The 24,454-nt window shown below is 41.8% G+C and overlaps 1 protein-coding gene across 6 annotated transcripts in view; it reads right to left on the bottom strand.

The window, feature by feature from the left end:
- Nucleotides 1-24,454, bottom strand: part of Sk (small conductance calcium-activated potassium channel) — a 268,275-nt gene that overhangs the window by 164,452 nt on the left and 79,369 nt on the right. For 5 of the 6 annotated variants that reach the window (XM_076434699.1, XM_076434698.1, XM_076434702.1 and 2 more), the window contains exon 3: nucleotides 16,958-17,228. In XM_076434699.1, coding sequence (XP_076290814.1) covers nucleotides 16,958-17,228 — 271 coding nt within the window. Of the gene's footprint in view, nucleotides 1-10,357; nucleotides 10,382-16,957; nucleotides 17,229-24,454 lie in introns of all 6 variants that reach the window. The other variant, XM_076434703.1, reaches the window with a different exon arrangement.

The raw sequence follows: 24,454 nt of genomic DNA, 5'->3' as shown, positions 1-24,454 counted from the left end.
AAACGCAGATGAAAGTTCTATATCCACGAATTGTTCTATGAAACAGCACTCACACGAGACACAGCAACTTCCCCGTTAAAGTTAATAAGTTTTAACATGCCGGCGCTTTAGAAACTGCTGTCGGGCTTACTGCTACTTACTCTTATTAAGAAATTAATTGTTCGAAATAAATGGGGAGGAATGCAGCGCTCGTAAAGCGCGCACCCGCGCCTGCACCGAGTCTGTTGAAAATTTTACGATTGCAATGAAACGTTACAACTTGCCCCATGATCAATGGAGTCCTTTAATGTTTTATAATGAATGGAGCTCATTGAATGCGACTTTTCCTCGGCGAACTCTTTCGATTGACACAACTATGATCAGAAAAATCGTTTGCTATCGGATAATGGAAGAAATGCTCGGGGAATTCGAGTGGCTTCGGCGGAGTACCATTCAGAGTTAGACACGCGCTCCATTCAGGTGTCAACACTATCGTCTTCCGAAGTATTGACAGTCTGAGCACCGCTTGACGATTCGTGGCGACTTTGAGTTACTCGGCGACTGTTCGTTGTGAGGGATACTTTTTCTCGATAATCTCCAGAAATTACAAAATCAGATATGGTACGGACATTATGGAAAATTTCTGACATGTATGTAGTAAATACTGACAATATTATGCAAAATCTTTCGGACGCATTAACTACAAGACATCGTTATGCAAAATCTTTCCGACGTAATTGGACTGAAGTGATCTTCAAAGTACTCTCGAAGGGAAAGTCCTGCAGGAGTACACTGCAATTCCGAAGTGTAGGAACAGAACGAAAGTAAAAGAGAAAAGGAAGTGCAAGTAGCGACAGTACCGAGAGAAGCGGGAGTGTCCATCCGGAAGAGGACCAGAAGAAGAAAGAAGGTCGAAGTGCTAGCAAACAGGTTACAGGTCCCAGAGGCCACTCGATCATCGTGCCGTCCGCGTAACGAGCAGTTGACGAGTAAGTCAAGGCCGACAGTTTCCATCGAATCACCTTGTACGATCATCCGAAACCCCGTGCCGTACGAGCAGATAGACAGACGAACAGACGGACGGACGGACGAACAGATAGACAGAGACAGCAGCGGTGGAGAATGTTCATAGAGAGAAAGCGGGCGCGGGCGTGTGTGCTAGTCGGACGCGTGATCGTTTCGCTATCGATTCCGCCTCGTCCCTCGTCAATCCTTCTCTAGGCCTGTCTTTCTTTACTCTTCGATCGCACGGGATTGGACAAAGAGATAGAGAGTGATGAGTGAAAGAGAGAGTGAGAGCAGTGTTAGCAACGTTGGCGGTGGTAGTGGTTGGCGGCAGGGGTGGGGCAAGTGAGAGAGAGGGAGAGAGAGAGAGAGAGAGAGAGCGAGAGAATAGTGAACGAAGGCTCGACAAGCGTGGAACTCAATGATCCTCTATTATCTAAAGCTGACCACTACTAGTTCAGCGCTACCGCTAGACTAAGGACACGCTTCGGAACTAAAGATTTCTCGGGGGTTCACTTTCCGCTATGCAGGGCGGGGCCAACGGGGGGCGGCCGGGGGTGGCGGTGTGTGCTGGTTGTAGCAGAGGGTGAAGTGGGGGTGGTTCTACAATCGAATGGGTAAGCTCTCTTGCTTCCGGGATGAAGTGAAATCCTGGCCGAGCCGCGGGATTAACGATGCAAAAGAACGCTAATGGATGATAAGAGCGGGACGCCGGGCGATCTACTACGCGACGACGACGTGTTTAGCTAGGCTCTGAACCGAGGATAAGCGAACCTCTTCGGTCCTCCGGCTAGGGTAGATGACTTCGCAGACTACCGAGAGACGATCGCCTGGGGCCTGCGGTTATGTTCGAGCTGCGATAAACTATTGCATTGGTGCGCACCGTGTTTCGAGGGTTTGCCGCTCGCTCGACGATACTCTGTATTTTCTTGTTTCTCGATTGTTTCTTTTTGCTAACCCTTTGCGCTCCAAGTTATTCTGCCTCTGAATATTTTCGTTTTACGGGGTGGTCGGTGGTGCGACCGAAAAGGGGCGGTTCCACATGAATAAATAAGCCGGAAATGTAGAATAAAATTAAGTCTTAGAGTAAACTGTGTTCTGTCAAGAATTCAGGCAGAGAGTCCGAGTTTCGTCGAGCTGGCATGTTTTCTTCGAGACACCGTGCGAAACGTAGAAATATATTCTACTGTCTCATAATGTGTTCACGAAGAGGTACCCTCCGCCTTGATTGCCAATGACTCTGAAATAGTGAAGCTGTATTGTATCCCAACATCATCTAAATCAGGGCAGCGTAGCTGTTCGTGAATGGTTATTTTGTAATGAGTATGTCTACATTGAAGCAGCGAGCGCAGCAACGTTGAACGATGTTGCAGCGATGCAAGCGTTGAGGACCAAATACCATTAGCTCGTGTAATATGAAATGTGACAAACAATTTGTAATTTGATCGTTCAAACGATGTTCAGACATACAACCTCGTAGCATTCGATCAGAAATCATTCGGACCATCAAATTCAAAATTCATATCTCACCGCTTCGCTAGCATAGCAAAGCAATATTCTTAAGCAGCCACTCTGATCGACGCTCCTATATCGCAGCTCCAGCATGTCTAGCTAAAAGTCAGCAAGGGGGAATACTTTCTCAAAGAAAGCTCTAAAAGAAGCTCTTTCTCTTAAAGAAAGATTCGCGCGAAGATTTGTATCGTTCCGATAGCGGAAACGAATGCGCAGCCTAATCTCGCGGGGTCGGAGGGGCCCAGGCTTGTTAGCCTACCGGCTGAACCGGATCTGCAGTTAAGCTGATCCGCTTTCCAGCCAGAGATAGCTTAATGATCGCCGCTCAGCCTCGCGACCTAGGAACCCCGCCACTATTTACTAGCGGGATTTAGCGGCAGCCAACTCTCTCCCACCAATTGTTCGATCAGCCGCGGAAGAAACACACCGCGGATTCGCTTGCTAGCTTGCGGGAAGCCTCCGGAGACGTCGATGGAATACTTGCCGATCTTACCGGCGACGTTTCGCAAACACCATCGGGTCTAGCGGAAAGTCAGGCTGCTCATTATCTGCCTGCAGTGCCATTAGGCTCGGGAGAAGCTGTGGGCGTGCAGCGGATAATTCGTTTTTGTTTAGAAAATCATCTTGAAAGACCTCTATCTCCTCTACTGATAAGCAAAATGCGAGAGCGAAAAATTGGTATACTTTGAACGTGTGTTTCTAGATTACTGTGGGAGATATTCGAGCGAAATAAAGTGGATATTGTAGGCATATGTTTGGTCCATTTTGTAGATTTTTGTCAAAATTTTCCATTATGTATTGTGGGCTGGAGAAATTGTTTATCGAGGGTGGTGCTCGAGCTCGACTCCCTGAGTCAGAACAAAAATGCCGTATTGAAAGTTCAAAGTCTTCAATTTAATTCAGAAGACGAGTGATTGAAAGAGTAACGAGACTAACAAGAGCAGTGTCTGTCTCTGAACAAAATTTCAGATCCTACACGTGGCGACCGGGATTCCTCTAAAAGTAGTGGTAGCGCGTCTCATTGGTGCCCAGAACTTTTCGCTATACCCAATAAAAGTTCGAAGACGCAGCGAAAGTTCGGCAAGCGGATCTTGTATGTTGCATTGCTCAGAAGAGAGACAGAGTAGCAACACGGACCAGCGCGAGGTATTCGTCGCTGAAGAAGATCCCTCGGCGAGAGATTGCAAAGACGCAGCCGCCCCCGGGATCTGAGATTTCGATAATGGCACGGTCACTGTATCCGGCGAATTTGCAAAACTGCGGGCTCTCCTTATAGAGCGACCCGGTTCTAACGAGAAATTCATTCAAATGCGGACCGTAAGTTTCCACGGATTTCCATTGTTAACTTAACTTTACAGGCTGGGACGTCTCTAACCGCGCGGGGGCGTCGGATTGTTTCGCCTGTTACGCCTCGGAGATTGGTTAGACGACTGTAATTGAATCGTACTGTTCATGTGCCTGTTCGATCGTTATGCATAATCAACTTGGACGCAGTCTCTTAGTTCTCTTGCTTACTTTCCCATTTTATAGCGGGAGCATAGAGGTGTGCGAGTACCCGTAATTTACGAGCTGAGCTAAACTCGATTCGATTGCTCGAGCCGAGTCGAGCGTTTGATTTTTCCGAGCTACTTGAAATCGACGAACTGTTTGAAAAAAATGCGACCTACTTGAAAAAAATCAAACGGCTCGGATATTCGAGCCCTCGCAAAACTTCGATCTGCTCGAAATTGAATTTTCAGCTCGAACAGATCTTTAGCTGTCGAGTTACCGTGCGTAACACGCGTAGTTGACCGTGCAGAACACAGGCTGTTTGACAAGAATCGCGACTTTACTGTACCCGAGTAACTGCGATAATTTCGAGCTAAAAATTCATTTTCAAGTAGATCGAAGTTATACGAGGGCTTGATATTCGAGCCGTTTGATTTTTTCATGTAGCTCGCGTTTTTTCAAACAGTTCGTCGATTTCAAGTAGCTCGGAAAATTGAAACGCGCGACTCGGCTCGACTCGAAATTCGAGTACTCGAATGTATGTATGGAGTACTCGCCCACCCCTACGGGAGCATTTTAAATTCGGACTTGCTAGTCTTGTACTTCGCAGATTTTTATGGAAAATAAAAATTGTTCGTTCGAAAGTTGTATTGACAGATTCCTTTATTGTATTCGTGAACGGAAAATGTCGAGATTAGAAAGGGGAAGGAGCCGTTTTAAAAAGAAGATTAATAATAATGAATTTCCAAAATCACCGAAATGTTTCAGTTCGACGGGAATTGATGTCAGGAAAAAGTACCATAATCTAGCCCAGACTCTTCCAGAAGAGAATCCAGATTCCAGACGATCAAACTGTCGCAAACTCCCGAGACAAACGATACACTTCCGGGAACAATCCACCAACTATAATCCCCAAAATTTGCCGGATCGACTCCGACCCGAAAACAATCGTCCGAAGATAAAGCATAATCACCTCGCGTCGTCGTGACAGAGTCTTCAAGATGAAGAATCGGACGGTTCAACGAGAGTTCGTCGAGAGGGTCCCGGTCGACGAATTACTCATAAGATATACAGGGGTGAGAATCGTTTCAGCTTTGAACGATCCAACTTTTTTTCCGCCCACGATTAGAAGTTAGGCGATCGTGTAGATTGAGGGTGCTGGAACGATAGCGGTTGACGCGATTAGTTAACCTTTTTGCCTATAATCCTGTGTAATCTACGGGGGTTATCAGGGTAATGTCAGAGGATGACCTATTCCGAGATGATTTCTTCTTCCTGATTGAGAGCTGGACCACCTTAGCGAAACTGTGATGACTTCGAGAGGGCAATCTGTGAAGATGCACGAAATAGTGAAGAATCTTTCGATTGTCGTAACGACGAATGTCTATAAAATCGAGACAAGCAAGCAGATAATTTCCAGAACGAAAACTGCTTCCCCGGGAACAGTGTAACATGCTCAGGACGTCGAGCACACATGGCTACGATTCTTGGGAAACTTTTCGTCCGAGACAGTGAGACGTGCCTGAGCGTACTATGTGTCTATCCGAACCGGGTCGGGTGACGAGGCCTGCCTCTAAATATTTGATACAGAAAGCCGTCTGTTCCCGAAAGTGCGATGCACCGCGAGAGGATCGGAAGTTTCGTAGCTCGGCAACGGTTGCCAATGATTTCCGCGGCGGAATTGCCAGGGGAACTTTCAGTACCTGCCACTGAGACGTGTCACTTCCGAGCTGCAAATTAGTCCTCTCTTCCAAATCCTCGCAGATCGGAACAGCAAATATTTATTGTAACTCGCGTCGTTTACTTTTGCATAGAAGGCGTTTCGCTCGAGCGGACGTTTTAGCGACTCTTCTATTGGGTTTTGTAATAAAATCCCGCGTTTTTTGTATTTTTTTCCCCGCAATTTTGTGATTCGTTACGTAAAGTATATACAGAAAAGACGATACATTTTTTAATATTGTACTATACGATTTGAACTTTTCGGGCACCTAGAGCAATTAGTTTACTGCAGGATGTGAATAGAAATTTTTTCAAAAATTGCAATTGATCGGAATTGTAGAAAAAATACTAAAAGTTGCATTTTACAACTTTTTTATGTGGCCTATATTGAAAATTTAAAAAGTACGTTTTGTGGATCTGTGTCACTTAAACATATTCTGAAAATGTCGTCAAAATCGATCGACGCTGTAATGAGCTACAAACGTTTAAAGATGGTCAAAATTGCAGTTTGTCACGATTTTCGGCCTATATCTAAGAATTCTTACATCTTTCAATGCCTGTTGTTTTCCCGCATCAACCGATTTCGATGAAACTCCACAGTGCATATAATTGACACAGACCTACAAAACGTACTTTTTAAATTTTCAGTATAGGTCCACATAAAGAAGTTGTAAAATGCAACTTTTAGTATTTTTTCTGCAATTTCGATCAATTGCTATTTTTGAAAAAAATTTTGTTCACATCCTGTAGTAAACTAATTTCTCTAGCTGCCCCAAAAAGTTATCCGAATATTAATTCGAGCAACTGTATATGCATTCGCGAGTGTTCTCCTTGCTCTACAATCCTACCTGCTTCAATTTTTCGAATTAATTAATTTTAATCAATTTTCAGGCTTTTTCAATGGAAGTTCCAGGAGGCAGAAAAATTCATTTTCGACATCTGCTCGATATCTCACTCAAGTTGTGTGGCACCCAAGCTCCAAGTTTTTTTAGTAAAGCCCATGGCATGAAGATGGTTAGCGATGGTCTATCACTTACCATTGCTAACCAGAAAAAAATTGAAGCAGATTGGTTTGTAGAGCAAGAAAAAGACTTGCGAATGCATATACATATATACTTTACCTAACAGAACACAAAATTGTGGGAAAAACATAAAATACAAAAAACGCGGGAATTCATCACACAACCCAATACTTCTGAGACTCTGGAGTTGTCGACATTTATTCGTTAGAACATTGAAACGAACCTTTTCGGTGGGTTAGCGTTAAGATTTGTCGTAGGGATTTTGTATGATAATTTGAATTGTTTGGTTGCTCATGGAAACAGAAGTTTCTGAATGAGGACTCCTAGAAGCCTCCTTTCGTAATTCTACTTCGGTGTCTCCTGATGCTTTGAATCATTGAGATTCCCAGTCTTGTGTTTCTCCCGTCAGAACCACTGAGGCTCACAATATAATTGCAGTATGAAACAACACAGTATATCTCATTGCTGCACGGCGACCACCGGGACAATGGAGTCCAATAATCTAAGCAGCGTTTGCAGAAGCAATTAAACGCCGGGGAACGTTCTTCGTGGCGAACGGGACACCAACAATTCTATCAGTAGCAGGTGACGTGCCATTCACAGAACTGATTCATAAATTAATTTGCCGACAGAAATACTTAAACAACCTAAACAACCTCTGCAATAAATACATCAACTGTAATTCCTAATAAATTCACATAAAACTTGAACATTAAGCCAACACGGTTAATATCAATAACTGTTCACTATCAATCAATCATCAATAATATCAAGTATCAATCAAAATCATTACACAAATATGGAAACAGTTAAACAGGACAAAAATTCCGAGCAAAGTGCACAAATTCCTGTTGCGATCGAAGCTGATCCGAAAAGGTCGCATCCAACAAGCACACTCTAATCCACGCGAAACAACGGACGGATCAGTCATTAAAGTGGCATGATGGCGGAACACGATATCGATGCAACTCGAACTCGTTCGGCGGAACAGTAAATAATTCCATGAACGAAGAATTTGTTCTCGCGCATCGTTACCTAATTACTGAGAGCCGAGGCGACGGAGCGATAAACTTTCGACCGGTTCCTTCGGGCATTAATCGCGTTGCATTAAATACGACTCTTGCACGTGTCGCTCGAAACGGCAACAGGCTAGAGAAAATATGGAAGCAGGACAATGGATACGGCAAACGGAATTTTCATCCGATACTTTTTAATGAAAAGAGGCCAGTGATAGAAAGGGAAATTGGTATTGACCTTCGCTGATCGAGGGACTCTTTGATCAGCTTTTAATTCTCCGCTCGCAAACGGGAAGCGGATCCATTGATGATATTGTTAATAGGAACTCGGCCGGAGAATCGATAACAGACGGTGCACAGCTTGGGACTTTAAACTGTTTCGATTGGATTGGGGCTTGTCGGCTGCTGCCTGGGTTCCTGGAGACCCAGGGTATTCCGAATATGATCGATTCGTCTGGTCCAGTGGTTGTTTCAATTAATAGATATTACATTTGAATATTTAATAATTATATGTGACAGCAGAGTTGGGCAAAAATCAACTAATAATTAAAAATGACTAATAGTCTGATCGATTGTTAGTCAAAACTTAACAAAAGTTAGTTAAAATTTTTTGGTTAGTTAGTCATAACTACATGGCACCAGTTAGTCACAGCTCTAAGTAATCGTTAGTTATTGCTTATTAGTTATGATTAATCATTAGTTAGTTATCAGTCGTCAATCACTAGTCATCAGTCACTATTGTGCGATAAACATACATTAATATGTACACATACATAAACTATATCGGAATTTGCAGTGACCAAACGTGTCATAATTTGTATTTTATATGTTTATAAACTAATAGGATATTTTTTTTGTTATTGTTACGTCTTATTTTAACTTATAACCGTTTTTAGTCATTAGTCATGGTGAAATTCTGATTGCATATTTAGTGATTAGTTATACCATTATAGTCAGTATTCAATATTCATCCTAAATAAAAATTTAGCCATTATTTATTGATAGACTGCGGATGTTTATGCAATTTTCAATTTTTGTAGACAAATTTTAAGAAAGTGGAATAAAATAGAATCTTATTTTCCGTGATGGTAGCCTTTTTAGATCTGAAATAAATTAAAATCGTGCTAAATTCTGTCAAATTTTATATCCTAACATTTTCTGAAAATTTTCGAAAGCTATAATTGCATAAAGATCCGCTGTCTATTCATTAGTCATTACGCTCAAATACTTATGTAGTCATAACTCATGGTCACGCTCAAGTATTTTCTTAGTCATTATTATCACTTTATCATCATTATTAGTCACTTTTGTAGAGCTTAAGATGTTATTAGTCAATAATCATAATTGTGACTAGCGTTTGCCCAACTCTGTGTGACAGGATTATGAGCTTGGTTATAAATGAATACTTTTTTGTAGAAGTTGCCTAATTCTATTAGGATGATCCGCTTCTGGAGGACAGAAAGCTGCGGGCTGGGAATCAAACCTGTCAAAGCAGACGGCTGAAATGACTCATGATTATTCCATACACGAGACACGCACCTGAATAACCCAATTCATGATGTTGCTACCAATTAATCGAATGGTTAGCCAGCATAGTCTTCATGTGTCTAATTAGGGCTTCAATAACCCTAAATTAGTTTGAATTACTATAGCTTGAACGGTGTCTGACCAATAACTGGTTTACGCTACTGATACTATTTAGCTGATATATTCATTTAGTTAATAACTAAAACAAATTATTATTCAATTTCGATTATACATTATTCTTGTTCTACATGATATTACCATTCTCTTTCCTTGAAAGTAACATTCAGTTGATACAGTTTACATGATTTATGGAACATTTATTCATATCGTAACCTAATGAAATATATTGTAAGTTAGTCTCCTGCGTATTTCAAGGATTCAACCTCTCTCGGTCGCTTGGGATACCCTGAAGACCATCGTCGTACTTTATAATCAATTAGATCGGTAAAATATGTCGACGAGATTACCCTAAATGGCTCAGGAACGTGTTCCGTGTACAGGACGTTCCACAATAAATGGTCCAAGTTAGATGAACGAAATTTTATATTCATACAACCTACATAATTCCTTCCTTTAAATACATATTTAATGTTTCGGACATACTTTATGCTTTAAATTGTTCATAAAAATTTCCCCTAATTTTTTTTTTATGGAGAAGAAATTATTAAAATGACTGCTGTGTGATTATCTCAGATTAAACAGGTACAAATTGAGACATAGTTTTTCGCAAATCACCGGTTTTAAAACACATTGCAACGCGTGCAATCAGTAGACGGACACGGCCGCAATGTCTTCGGCGAAGCCTCGCTGGCATAATAGCTAGAACGCCTAATCCAGGGATTAAGTCGCGCGACTCAGACACCGCAATTGATTGAATCTGTCATGGGGTCGGGAGCTACGCGAGTTGGTGCTTCAACAGACCCGAAAATTGATGACAACCGCTTCTGGATGGCTAGCCCACGCACTATAATTGCTCTGCTGCAATATGAAACGTCGACGATAACCTCGTAGCTCATTTATTCTTATTAAATGTTCGCTTCTCTGTCGTGTAAAAATGTAGGAATGTTAAGACTGTTGTAGTGTGTTTACCTTTTCGTTCATCACCCACTGGAGCTGTTAGTGTTCAGTGTATCCGGGAAGCACGTAAAATGAAGTAATCGAGATTAGAATAGTATTCTTTGATTTTAAAAAATTTCAACATCGATTTGGAACAACTATTGGAAACAGCGATTCAATTTGTATATACATGGAGTGGAGGAATATTCTTCTAAAATACAACGAAATTGAGAGATTTAAAATACTGTGCAGTTTGGTAACAAAAATAGATGTTGGATATACAATTTTTTTTGTCGAATGTACGTAAGTGTTTGTATTCGTTGTATGGGGTGGAACGTGTATTTTCCAAAGGGAGGGTTGTGTTATTCAAGTAAAAGTGTGAGAATTTGTAAAAAGAACATCCAGTATACAGGAAGTATATTACAATGGTAAACAGGTTTCTGTCGCCATTTTTATTGGTCTTGTGTTGCCTTCTTGCGAGTGTCCAGAATTGAAATAGCATTCAATTTACTAGTAGTTTTGTTTCAAGAAGAAATTCTGTCAATTTGATTGCGCGTCACGTTCCCGCCTGCGTTCCGAATTGAAAGGTCGGCGTCTTCGCACGAAAATATAATTTGTCGAATAACAATATAGAATTCAGGTGACAGTTTTATTGTCACGTTTGATAAAAATTCGCGACGCTAGCGGCATACGAATGGTTTCGAAGTAAGCCCGATAGATTCTCCGCGAGAGACGAAAGGAATTCCCCGGTGCTGCTCGTGCTTAAGATCGTGTGCACGCGATAAAAACGTAAAAACCTTGTGTCCTTGCCTTTAAGGTCCCGTCTCCCATCCGACTTATTTCCCAGGATGCACCCGCACGGACGGGAAACAAGTATACCGTTTCAGATTTATAACGAACCGCATTATTATAGCTACGCGACACGAACCTGACTTCGGGGTCCTGCTGGCTTATGCATCAACAGCTCTCTAGCGACTTCATGCAGCTTTACAATTAAACTTTCTTATTTATAGGCGGTATTAACGAAGCAGAAGTATCATTTCGCCTTTCTATACCGGAAAGATATTTTCGTCTGCCAAGAAAACCATCGTTCTACAATTCCTCCCAGCCGTTTCTTCGGATTATGGTCTCGGGGCACGAGAACTGCAAGATCAGGTAATTTATAACTGTGTGCTCTGTTAATGATCTTCTTCTCCCATCGGGGTACCGTATTTTCTAATTATAAAGAGAGGGATTCTCTCCACTAAATTTGAACATTTTCTTGTCCAAATAATAAAAAACTAATATCCTACATAAAACAATAATCAAGTAGACAAGGCTTCCAAAGTAGCGGCTTATCACGAACGACACTCTACATCTCAATTTTCTACCTCAACAGCGAAATTCGATTTTTATCCGACAAGTAGTGTGCGTCGTTTATAACTCGGACAACCCGAAAAATTTAACTGCCTCTCGTAAAACTAAGACATAAAAATACCCCTAATAAAAGCTGTCTAGCGGTGAAACATGGAAAATTTCATTCTCATCTGCGAAATAGTGCGAGTCGGTCATAATCCGGACAAGCCCTGAAAAATTTAAATCGAGCCCGTAAAACTAAACCATGGAAACGCTAAATAATAAAATAGCCGGAGTGATGAAATCTCGAAAATTTTATTTTTATCAGGTAGCGCGAGTCTACGTCATAAGCCAGTCAATGCCCGAAAATTTCCTGTCGACTCGCGAAGCAGGGGGTATGAAAATTCTAACGAACGGAAGACACCAACCCGTAAAACTTCCGTTTCGACGGGGCTGATATTCAAACACGCCTAACCTGAGATTAATAATTTCCGGGAGCATGAACGCGTCTCGTGGATCCCGCGCGATTCTCCGTGCAGTTTTATTCGCTCGTAACGCCGGCGAAGGCCATTTTTCGTCGCGGGGAAACCAGAGTATAACCTCGGCACCGTTAATTCGAACGCAAAACAAAATGGCCGTCGGTTCGAAGGGAACGGGATGGGGAAAACAGTCCATCGCGTTGGAGAAAGAGGCCCAATTACCCCTCGTGTCACGGTTGCACATCGCGAGCCTTGATTCCATGCACGACAACCAGGAGCATGCTTATAATCCGTTGGCTTCCGGCCAAAATCACGTACAAAGCACGCCCCCCGCCCCCTTTCCGCTCGAGGTATCCATACGATACGAGGCGTTTCGACACGCCAAGGAGAGATAATTAAACTAACAATGTCGTGTGCCCCTCCCCTCACCAGCCCCTCAACCAACCCCCTACAAACCCGTCACGCTCCTTCTTTCGCGAACACACCCACGCTCTTTTTGGTTCCAGTTTAATGACGACGCTCGTATTCGTTACGGCCTTGTCAGAACTGCAGAATAAGGACATTGATCCTTCTGCCAGGACTGCATGGACGCAAATCGTTATCCTTCGCGGTTCCAGAAAACCTGTCGTTGATTTTATACAGGGTATTTCACCTAACTTGACCACCTTGAATATCTTTGTTGTTTTAATAAAATAATAAAAATTTTTTGGTATCGTATATGAGCCCCATTTTACCGTTCAACTTTGTCCTTCAGACATTTGACGTATCTTTAAAAACAACAAAGATATTCAAGGTGGTCAAGTTAGGTGAAATACCCTGTATATTTATTATCAGTGTAGAAAAAAATGTCAATACATTTTACCACAAGCACAACAACTCTAAAAAAGCGTCAGCTACCTGCCGGTATCTATCGGCACGGCTACTAATTCGAACACGCTGTACAACATCGTAGTAAATAAACAAAACGACCGTGGAGCAATCCAGACACAATTAACTTCCCATATCGTTCTACGAACTGCGAATCGAGCACTACGTGTTGCCAGGTGATTAATCACGTGTGCAGTTCTCTACACGAACACGTGGGGAGCCTCCGCAATCGACGGGGGTGCGTTTCCATGTGATGTTATCCAGCGGATCAGAAGCAAGCTCTGCGGTTTTCGTTTTGGCACGAGGGGTGCCATCTACGACGAGAAACGGTAACAGTGCTTTTTATCAGCCGACTAGGATAAGCTTCTTATCGCAGGTCGGCTTTTTCATCCCCTTACGACGGTTCCTGTCGGTACAGTGGCTTTTCTAGATCGGGGGTGACTTTATCCTGGTATCTCGACCCTTGGGTAGGTGGCAGCACTCGCGGTTCACTCGGTAACGTCGCACGGTTCTAAAACTACCCCCAATCAAGCGAATGTTTCCCTTGTGCCAAAAAATTCGCACGATCTTCCCAAATCGTACAGCTTCCGCAATGGTGAAGAAGAACCCTGACAGAATTTTGTAGAATTGATCGTGTTCGATACAAGAAGAAACAGATGAATTGGAGATTGAAAAAAGTGTACTTCTTTCTATACAAGTCTTAATAAATTGAACATATTTATATTAAATCTTGCCGTTTTATGGACATAGAAGAAATGTCTCTTCGAGGTCACAACAATTTCGATTTGCATTTTGCGAATATAATAACGCCCGACTCTCGTTGCGCGATTCTGTTTACGATTCTGAAATAACTCCGAAGTCAAAGGAAAGCAGTGAGCCCGAGGAATTCCGGGACTTTGCCAGGTGAATGGAAATCATAGTGTTGAGAGGTAGGGTGGGTAAGCCTTGAAATATTTCCCAGTAGAAGAGCGTCGTCGTTCGATAGAATTGGCTTTCATCAGGAATAGCTGCTGCTCCGCTGGCATTCAGTTATTTAATTGAATACCAAGAGACCTACCCTTGGATCATCAATGGGGCTCAATTATGGGAGGAAAGAGTTGAACGCGATCGGGGTCGAGTGGCATCAACGGAACGCCACGGCAACAGTGAAATCGTAAACAACACGAATCTGGGAGAAGGAGACAAAGCTGTCGAGACACCGCCGTTATTGACACTGTACGAGCTCGTCCGATATAGGCCAGCTTGATCACAATGAACGTTAAACATTGTCCGACGGTAAACGTCTTACCTACTAATAGCTACACAAGTTTGCGGCTGGTCACGTAATACCACGTTCTTTTATGTCTTCGATCTTAATTAATGTTTACCGCGATCACACTGCGCCGGCGTCTTTCGGAATTTCGAAATCTTCGGAGTATGAAACTCTGGGTTTCTGGAAACCTGCTTGCACATTGCGTCTAAATTACATTCTGGACCAGATGCGTGAAATTAAAAATCTGCATGAACACTCTGGCAACTCCGGTCAGCAAACCTAGCAACTGGAGGCGCGCTCGAAAAAACGAGATCCCAGCCCGGACAAATTGCATCTCTCGTGTCTGGCTAGCGTAGCAGTCACCGTGCATTCAGCGATCCTCCCGGGCCCGTTGATGCTGTCTCAAGAGAGGTTGCTCAGTTTCGCGTAACGAGCGTGGAACGCAAGAGAGTAAAGAAAGGGAAGACAAGAAGGACCGCGCGCGCGGGCAAGCTCGGGCGGGCAGTCGCGCGTGCGAAAACCGGGGAATTGAGACTCCCCAGGGGTGGTTGTTAACACGGTGACAACCAGGGTAGTCCAAACACGAAGGGAGACACGGTTGCGAGCTGGTGCGCAGCCCGGGCCAACAAAAGTGCAACGGCGAGCACGCGAACGCGAAAAGAGACGAAAGAAGAAGATCAAGAAGACGTCGAACAACGTTGCCAATCCAAGTAACAATGACATAACGGAGACAAAGATACAACGTTGTCACGGGGACGTTTCTCGATCTCCTCCTCACGTTCGTTCGAGTCACGTGCGCCGGATCGACGCGATCGCGCTTGAAGATCTACTGGATGCTGATCATCGCGATTCCGCTCGCATTCCTGATCCCTCTTCTATGGAATTATTTATTTACCGATACGTGATGTAATTCGCTACGGGACTTCCTTATTCTGGAGGTGGAGGATCGCGTTAGTGTGTCACGTGTTGTTACTTGATTTTTGGTGGAATTTGGAGACTCCAATTATTTGTTGTTTCAGTGTTTTATATAAGGAACGAGAATCTGCCCACTTCTTGAGAAATTTATATGCACACATAATTAACGTATTAATCAACTTCAACTTTTCTAGAGCCAACTTATGGGAAAAACAAACTGTTTGGCCAGCGCGATACATTTTCCAGATTGTTTAGATTTCTGTTTTCTCGTGTTCAAAAATTCTGCACACAGTCATTGAATAGTACTACGTGTGGAGGATGGTATTCTCTTTGCGTGGAGAACATTTGCGGTTTCGAAACTTTTCGACATTGTTGCCAATCGGAAATTAGTTTTGTTCTACAGAAACTTTCCTTGTCAGAGAATTTATTGATTGAGCTAATAATACACCGAATGGATCGATCCGAATTTTCTACAGGCCTCAAATCCCGTAGAATAATTTACTGTAATCTGTTCAGCCATTGTCCCAAGAACCATTAAATGTAGAGACGTATCATTTCGTGTTCTTTCGGAGGGTAGAATTAACCCTTTCATGTAGCACAGTAGAAGGAAATTAGTGTCTCCAATCGTTCTCACGGAAAATAGCTCCTAACGGTTTACACGATGCACCATTGTTTCGGTTACCTTCGTCTTCTGTTTACTATACCACTCATTCTCGCTGACAATAAGACTGGAACGAGGTCCGAGTGCTAGTTAGGCTGCTGTTATGGCGGAGACGACGACGCGATTCTAAAGAGGACGACAAACGCGACTATAAAGATGAGACACTGCACTCTGCTTGTAATCCAACGGAGTTACAAAATGTTTCACTAAAATTACTTTAACTGCTCTTTCATAGTCTGGATTATGCCGCTATACTTTATACTGCTATCTTTAGTATGCCTGTTTCAGCATCAAATGTACTTTACGATACAAGTACATACAATGATACACATTGACTGAACTGGAAATTCAATTTCTGTAAATTTAGATACGTCTGATTTATAGCAGCATTTACTACTGAAAATTCTACTTGAATCGACTGAATGAATTCTCAATTTAGAAGGTAAAACTACACTATTTCAATCGAGTGACTTCTAAGTCGAATCAGCACACCGTGCAGAGTTGAAGAATCTCTAGACCCTAAAAACGAATGAAAAAATAAACGAAAATTGCGCAGTGCTGTGTCTAACAAGCCCAGCGTCTCAAAGATCCCCGTCCCAAAATATTGCGCGCGCAAACAGCAGCAAAGCTTCGTCCGAACTCAAAATTGAAACCTGAGCAGCCCTTAGACCGGGAAGCCTGAACCAGCAAGCTTCTCCGCAGACAAAGGGACAAAAGAAAAACTGAAATTAACAGCGTTCATTAGGAACTTGAAAGTCGCCCTACATTCTGTCCCGACAAAGGTCCCCGGGCGACCAAGGGACGGCATTCACGAGGCAAGAAGAAGAAGGGTAGCAGCTAGGTTGGTGGTAGGATCCAGTTCCTCGTCGCGCGTCGCGATGAAAGCATGATGGTACACACACATACATATAAACACACACATATAGAGAGACGCAAAGAAAAAGGCGAGTGGCATCGAACAGTCAAGGGGTTGTTGATGGTGTGAACGGTTTTGGTGGTGGTAGCGAGGGTGAGACTGAAGGTGGTGGTGGGGTGAATGTATGCGTGAGGGGTTGGTGCACACAGGGTTGGTTTCGGGTGCATGGCAAACCCATTGTTTGATTGGTAGCTGGGCCGAAGCTTACCTGTCGGAATTGTCGAATGCCGCCATTGATCCGCAACGAATCCGCAGCGATGCCAGCGATTCCGTCGCCGGGTTCTCGCAGCTGCCGCAACGAGGCGGCGCTTGGAGCTGTACCAGCGTGCAGCGGGCAACAACATCCGGAACAACAGCACGCCGACGCTTCCGGTTGCGAGCTCTGACGTATTATACGCGCGTTCGGCGACGTTGTTACCAGCACTGGCGGAGGGGGCACCTGGCACGGGCAGCAGTGGTGCCCGCTCTTCACGCTCTCTCTGGAACAGGAAAATGGTCGTTATGCTTTGTTCAAGTCAATGTCGAGCGAAATATTTTAAAGAATTGCCGGGTAAATCCATAAATCGGTCTCGAGCATCATTAATTGTCCCGGGTATCCAAAATGATATATCATGACTAGACTGCGGGTCTTTATGCAAAATAAAAATGTTTTGCATTGATTTTGAGAAGCAAGAATAACATAAAAATTGATTTTATCCCTTAACGAATATTTGTTACATTAAAAGCAAGAGTACATTACAGCATTCTTGAATTTTTTAAATCTTTTACTGTTTCATATTGCGCCCAACCAAATTCTTCATTAGTGATTTCACATCACATTATTCTAACCTGAATTAATTCAATGTAATTTTTAGGGCATTGTGAAAAATGAACCGTTGGATAGTGCTTGTTATTTCAACATTATATGGAATTCATTTAGTGTCAATGTCCTTTTTCCTTTAAATATCTCAAAACAAGAAATATGTGACTTTGATCACTTTTACAAGTATTGAAAATTCAGAAGACAACAATTTATGGTAATTTCTAATCATGACCATCATAATGTGATTTCACACCCTCGATTTGGTGGATAATTTACGTGAAAAACTTGCCGCAAAATTGACCCTGAGCTCGGAAATTCATGGTCAAAAATCGAATTTGGCTGAGACAGTGAACATACGTATTGGTTTCGAAAATTTCACAAATCCTTAGGGGAGGGTCTTCCACTTATCAATAAAGGAAACATGTTCTCCGCAGTTTGACTCTAAATTCTGCAATGCTTCGCATCCACCAAGCTTCTGCACATACGTCAAGAAACTGCACATTTCGCACGGGTCCTATAAATAACATCATCGTTCTTTCACGATCTTTTACGACCCATTTCACCGGACCACCGCGTTTCTACGTCTTCGTCGGGCGTGAGTTTACGACGGAACAAACACCGCCGTAATATTGGCATAATCAAGGGAATTATGCCGCCAAGTTCCCCCGACGTCGAACTTCTCTCGGAAGTGGCCGGGGCGAAGTTTCCCTTAAATCCCTGGACAGCAATTTTGATAGCAGTCGATCGACCGGAACCAAGTTTGCAGAATCTCCGTGTGACGGGTGCCCCTGTCGAATGTAAATTCCGGCTATCTCGGTCGAAAGTGTTTCCCCCGTACCGTCAACTCAACAAACAACGGTTTAAAAAAAAGATACTCGTCAACGAGGCCAATGTCTACACAGAACGAAGAGACAGAGAGGTTAACATATAGGCGTCCCTTAATTACGTTATTACATTATCACGTATCGATCGACGCTCACGCATCGCGCGTACCCGGCTAATGAAATTTCGCCTAATGAACACGAGACGCCATTGTCAACTTCGACACTGGCAGTTAATTATCTTATACAACTGGTAAACACGCCGCGTATCAATAGAACTATCGCGGACAATACTGCCGCGGCATAGCAGCCGCGTCTGAACACGCGGAATTGCCAACATGTGACCCTATCGTCGATGGAACACCATCGTGATCGGGGTTCGGCATAATAACTGGGACACCGTGTACGTCCAGAAGAATTTGAATATGCAAATCGCGATACAAGTAAACGTCTGCCGGGCGGCTATTAGGTGGACACGTTCACGAATTAATCGGATCATTGTTCCTAGACGGAATTACACGAATTCGCTGTACACGGAATCTCCGTGCACCGGGTGTCCCTTCTGGAAACCATTTCACTATAGCTGTGATTCGAAACAGACTAAAAACACGTCAAGCAAAAATTTATCACGAAATGTTTGAATATTCTGAGACAGGGTTGTGCTGCTTGAAATATATTGTGATTGAATTACGTAATTGAATTACATTGTAATTGCATTACATAATTCGAACCTTCCACTTCATTTAATTGCTAATTATGCGAATCATATAATCGAAATACAATGTAATTAAAATACAATATAATGCAAATGCAATGTGTACATTGTTCGCTTAATGTGAAAAATATCTTTCACCCGATACGCATGTATGAATAATGTTCATCATAGCTACTAATCTTTTCCTTCTTCCATCTCTTATCCTTCTTATGTATAATTCATAATTACACGGTACATTGTAATTGTGTTTCAAGTAACAATTGTAAAATCGAATTACATTGCAATTTAATTGAATAAGAGGCCAGAATTACAAATTACATCGTGATTTAATTGAATAAGAGACCAGAATTACAAATTACATCGTAATTTAATGTAATGAATTAAGTGAAGCGACTGAATTTCGAATTACGCAATAATTAAGTGCAATGTAATTGAATTACTCTGTTCTGGGGGAGGTTTTATTGTGTACTAAGTGATTATTTTTGGAGTGCATTTGCATATCTGCACAGAGCGACTGCACCCCCGCAGCTTCAACCCTCATTGAACGTGTCTAAATAATGATAGGAAAAACCTTTGTTTCGCAGACCGTGAAGAAAATAATTTCTAATTGTTTTTAAGATGAGGAAAAATCTGAATTTCGTTCCAGGATTGATGCAAACTCTGGTCACGGTTCGCCAACGTGGTAGTGAGTTTTGTATCAAGCTGTCGAGTAATACAGTGACGCTGTTATGTGTATCGTCGGCGGTTCACCCTTCACCTGTTCACGTTCCGGATCAATAACCACAAGCCAGATATTTTAATCCTCGAATTAATCCTCTATTGGTCAGCTGAACAATTAAAATCTCTGGCTGGTGATTATTGATCCGAAACATGAACTGGGTACGCTTCATGGTGAACCACTGGAGGATATACGCTACCGATGAAGTGGAGCTGTAATGTTAGCGAAACCTTAGGATAACATTTCCAAAAGGACGAAGCCGGCGCCCTTGGAACCTCAACAACGAACACTATACGATACTAACCTCGAATCTCTAAATCAGTTCGGTTCTATACACTGCGTTTCGCGGTGCACACAATAAGAGTACAATTCTGTACACGAATGATGGTCCACGACAAACCAATAAAAAATTTATTAAATTCTGGCCATAAAAATGCGATTCTGTGTATGTTCATTTTTTAGATATAAAATCTCTGTGTGATGTATAGTGAACTGAAAGTTTTCCCAGTGAATTTTATCCTTCGATTTATCATTTATATATTGATAAATCATTTGTTGACCATATGTATATTGATGATCATTTATATATTCGGTTGTGTAATAAATTCCCACGTTTTTTGTATTTCATTCTTTCCCGCAATTTTGTGTTTTGTTAGGTAAAGTATATACATGCATTCGCAAGTCTTTTTCTTGCTCTACAAACCTATCTGCTTCAATTTTTCGAATTAATTAATTTTAATCAATTTTCAGGCTTTTTCAATGGAAACTCCAGGAGGCAGAAAAATTCATTTTCGACATCTGCTCGACATCTCACTCAAGTTGTGTGGCATCCAAGCTCCAAGTTTTTGAGTAAAGCCCATGCAGTGAAGATGGTTAGCGATGATAAGTGATAGACTACACAACTTGAATGAGATGTCGATCAGATGTTGAGAAAGCCTGAAAATTGATTAAAATTAATTAATTCGAAAGATTGAAGCAGATAGGTTTGTAGAGCAAGAAAAAAACTTGCAAATGCTTATACAGGGTGTCTCAGCTGAAGAAGGCCATCTGAATATCTCCTTTATTTTTACTGGCACAAAACAAATATTTTTGGCATAATTTAAATGGTATCGAAGGAGGAATATCATAGAACAATTTTTTTTGTCCGGTTATTTTTTCAGTTTTTACAAAGTCATCGTTATTTTTTATCGGGAATACTTTTTTTTATTCCATCTTGTTAATGACTTAAGAATATTCAAGTGTATCTTTTCAGCCGCTAAGTGAACATACTCAAGTGTATCTTTTCCCGATAAAAAAAATAACGATGACCTTGAAAAAACTACGAAAAAGTAATCGGACAAAAGAAATTATTCTTCTATGATATTCCTCCTTCGATACCATTTAAATTGTGCTATTTATTTATGCTAGATATTTAGGTGGCCTCCTTCAGCTGAGACACTCTGTATATACTTTAAAACACAAAATTGTGGGAGAAAATATAATACAAAAACGCGGGAATTTATTACAGAACCCAATAAAATTGTATGATCCTGAAGAATCACTTTCAAAGCCACACGCATATTGAAGTCCACTTGTTGCCAACGAAGCTAAATGAACTCGTGGAATACTTTTTGCTCAGAGTTCCCATGGCAAATATATCGCAGAAAGTCCGTCAGTTTTAGCACGGGCCACCCCGTATGCGTCCAGCTCGTCTAAATACTTGGCCGTTGCCAGGGGTTAATTTGCAAGGTGCACCACGCACAGCAAATATTGTCTTACAAATAAGGCTGTTAACTGCCACAAACGTGGAAAGTGCGGGTTTTGTAGGAAACCAAGCGAGAATATGCTAATTAGAAATGTCTGCTTGCATTTGATTATGAACGTCTGCAGTATTTCAGCGCGCTTCTGTTGGACTAGAAAGTTCCACGGAATGCAATTCTTAGATAATCCCTTATTTATCGTTCACACGTCGTACGACAGACTCCTGGGAAACTTGTGCGTGCCAAACTAGAATGAGAGACACGTGCTCTACATATTTCTTCTTGGTAATGCTTTTGCATGCAGGTTCACAATTTAGGTGTGCTCGCGGTAGGACGTACTTGACACGGGTCGGGAATAGTGCTCTTGTTTATTATACGCTTCTATTAAAATTATTTCAAATATTTTTTGGTAGAAATGGAGATTTCTACTGGGGCTTTATCGATCGTCTCGTTTCGCACAGTGGCAAGCGGTCGGAGTTGCCATAAACATATCGATGACAGAGAAGAACGTATCCACACAGCAGATGCTTCGGTATCGTAATCGTAATTTATACGGTCCTTAATTAGAATCGTGAATCACGGCGGCTCCATTCGAGGCACAGAAGCATGCGCGTCGGGTGTATGAAACGGGAATTGCAAAACAGTCGGCCCGCGTTACTGCTAAACGGGATCGCAGCACCGGAACGCAATGCCTCGACTTCAATTGCATTATTATCGTTCAAGAAGACAGCCACGGAGCGGAACAGCTGCGATTCTATACGAGTCTATACGTAACGATCAAACCTATTGTCGACCGTGCCTCAAAATCGCGGTATCTCTTTGCATCCGGAACAGACAGCACTCAACCAACGACGAAGGACAAAGAGACCCTGTCAACGCTAGAACCGAGCACGTTCTACCAGGAAAATCGAATTAGCCGCCTCCCGACGAAGCTCACCTTAGGTCACTTCCCAACAGGAGCCTCGATTTTCATTTCACTCGCCTTCTACCCGACTCCTCTGCGGCCGGAGACTCGCACGCGGATTCCCACAAGCCGTAAACCCAATGTCTTTACGACAGAAATTGAGCTCGCTTGTTGCAAAAAAGCGCTTATATCACGACAAACCCGGCAATAGGAGAATTTGTGGACTGTTGGGGAAAATGTCACCGAGTTTACTCTTTCAGGAGATTTTTACAGTGGAGCCAAAAAGCACTCGAGCACTAAATTTCCCATTTCTCGAAAAATTGTCGATGTTTGAACCGTAATAACTTCGTTAAAAAACAGTACTATATTGCCGCAAACGTCAAGCCACAGAGTTTATCCTTTCAGGAGATTTCTACTGTCACAAATTTCCGAGAGAAAAATGAATCGTGGCCTGCAAAAGTAGAGGATTCAAGCTTCAAAATAAGACCAAATTTGTTGCCGTACTATTTTTATAAACGAAATTATCATAGTCGAAATATTGAAAAATTTATGAGTTTTTCCATGATTTAGTGTTTCCATGCTTATCCATCGCACTGAATTAAATGTTGAACGCCTCGCTTCCTTTTCGCAGAGCACTCACCATTCTCGGTAATTTCGCATTTATGGCAGGAAAGTAAATTCGCAGGGGCGTAACGAGGCTCAAGCAAAGCCCGAGTCGGCCCCGGTTGAAATATTTCGAGAAGTGGCAGCTACTTCCTGTTATCCAATTTTTTCCCTCTCGCCGTAAGACAGACTCAAGGAAGAATATCACAGTGAATTTCGCGGGATCCACGAAAATCCAGCTTTATCCTGCGTCGGACTAACGTCATTCCACAGGTTTCACAGCCTCTTCGGTATATTATACAGCGGGCCATATGTTATTTCAGTGGCAAGACCGAGCCCAAGCTATGCCCTCGTTCAAACTTCGTCTCTTCGCCAATGCTGCACCCTTGAACCTTTTGACAATACTTAACGATCTTATCAAAATGATATTTTCATGGGAATTTCTTGGTGTTACATTCAAATATTCATTGCTGCTCGAAATATATGGTCCAGGTACTTTATGCTCTTGACAGAACAATTTTAGTCGGTTTAACTATTGCTTGCTCGGGAGAGATGGAATATTCATTTTACAGCTCTGGAGCATGTGCAGTCTTAACTTAATCGCATTACATTCACAGACCGAGTATTTTTGTACAGTATTATTGTATTATTACATTTAAGTAGATTGCAAGAGCTAACTGGATATTCGTTTTGCGTTTCAACTCTGGACACCTGAAACTAATTTGACTTCAGAATTGGGACGCTTCATCTGAAATATTTTTGTTACATATGACCAGTGTATTTATTTGTGATTAATAAAAAAAGTGTATTTATTTGAGAATAATGAAAAATTGTATTTATCTGTAAATAATAAAAAAGTGTATTTATTTGTAAATAATAAAAAAGTGTATTTATCTGTGAATAATAAAACAGTGTATTTATTTGTAAATAATAAAACTGTATTTATTTGTAAATAATAAAACTGTATCTATTTGTAAATAATAAAACTGTATTTATTTGTAAATAATAGAACTGTATTTATTTGTAAATAATAGAACTGTATTTATTTGTAAATAACAAAACTGTATTTATTTGTAAATCATAAAACTGTATTTATTTGTAAATAATAAAAAAGTGTATTTATTTGTAAATAAATAATGAAAAGTACTTGCAGATAATAAAAAATACTAAAAAAGTGGCAAAAGATTGTCACGTTGTTTGTATATGCACATTGAGAAAGAAACTTTTGGCACAATACCGAATATTTGTCACCTTCCGTCCCTTCTCTAAAAATGAAATCTGGAGGAGCCCCTTAACCGAAGCAGTTTGAAAATCCTGTTCCAGAGAACCTCTCGATCCAAATAAACTCGTAAGAATCGAGATCCCTCTGCAAAAAAGCTATTCGCCGAACATCTCGCAGAGAA

This window comes from Lasioglossum baleicum, chromosome 12 (assembly GCF_051020765.1).
Source record: "Lasioglossum baleicum chromosome 12, iyLasBale1, whole genome shotgun sequence".
NCBI classification, from domain to species: Eukaryota; Metazoa; Arthropoda; class Insecta; order Hymenoptera; family Halictidae; genus Lasioglossum; species Lasioglossum baleicum.
The sequence above is the reverse complement of the archived record's forward strand: the minus strand, read 5'-3'. Positions and strand labels throughout refer to the sequence as shown.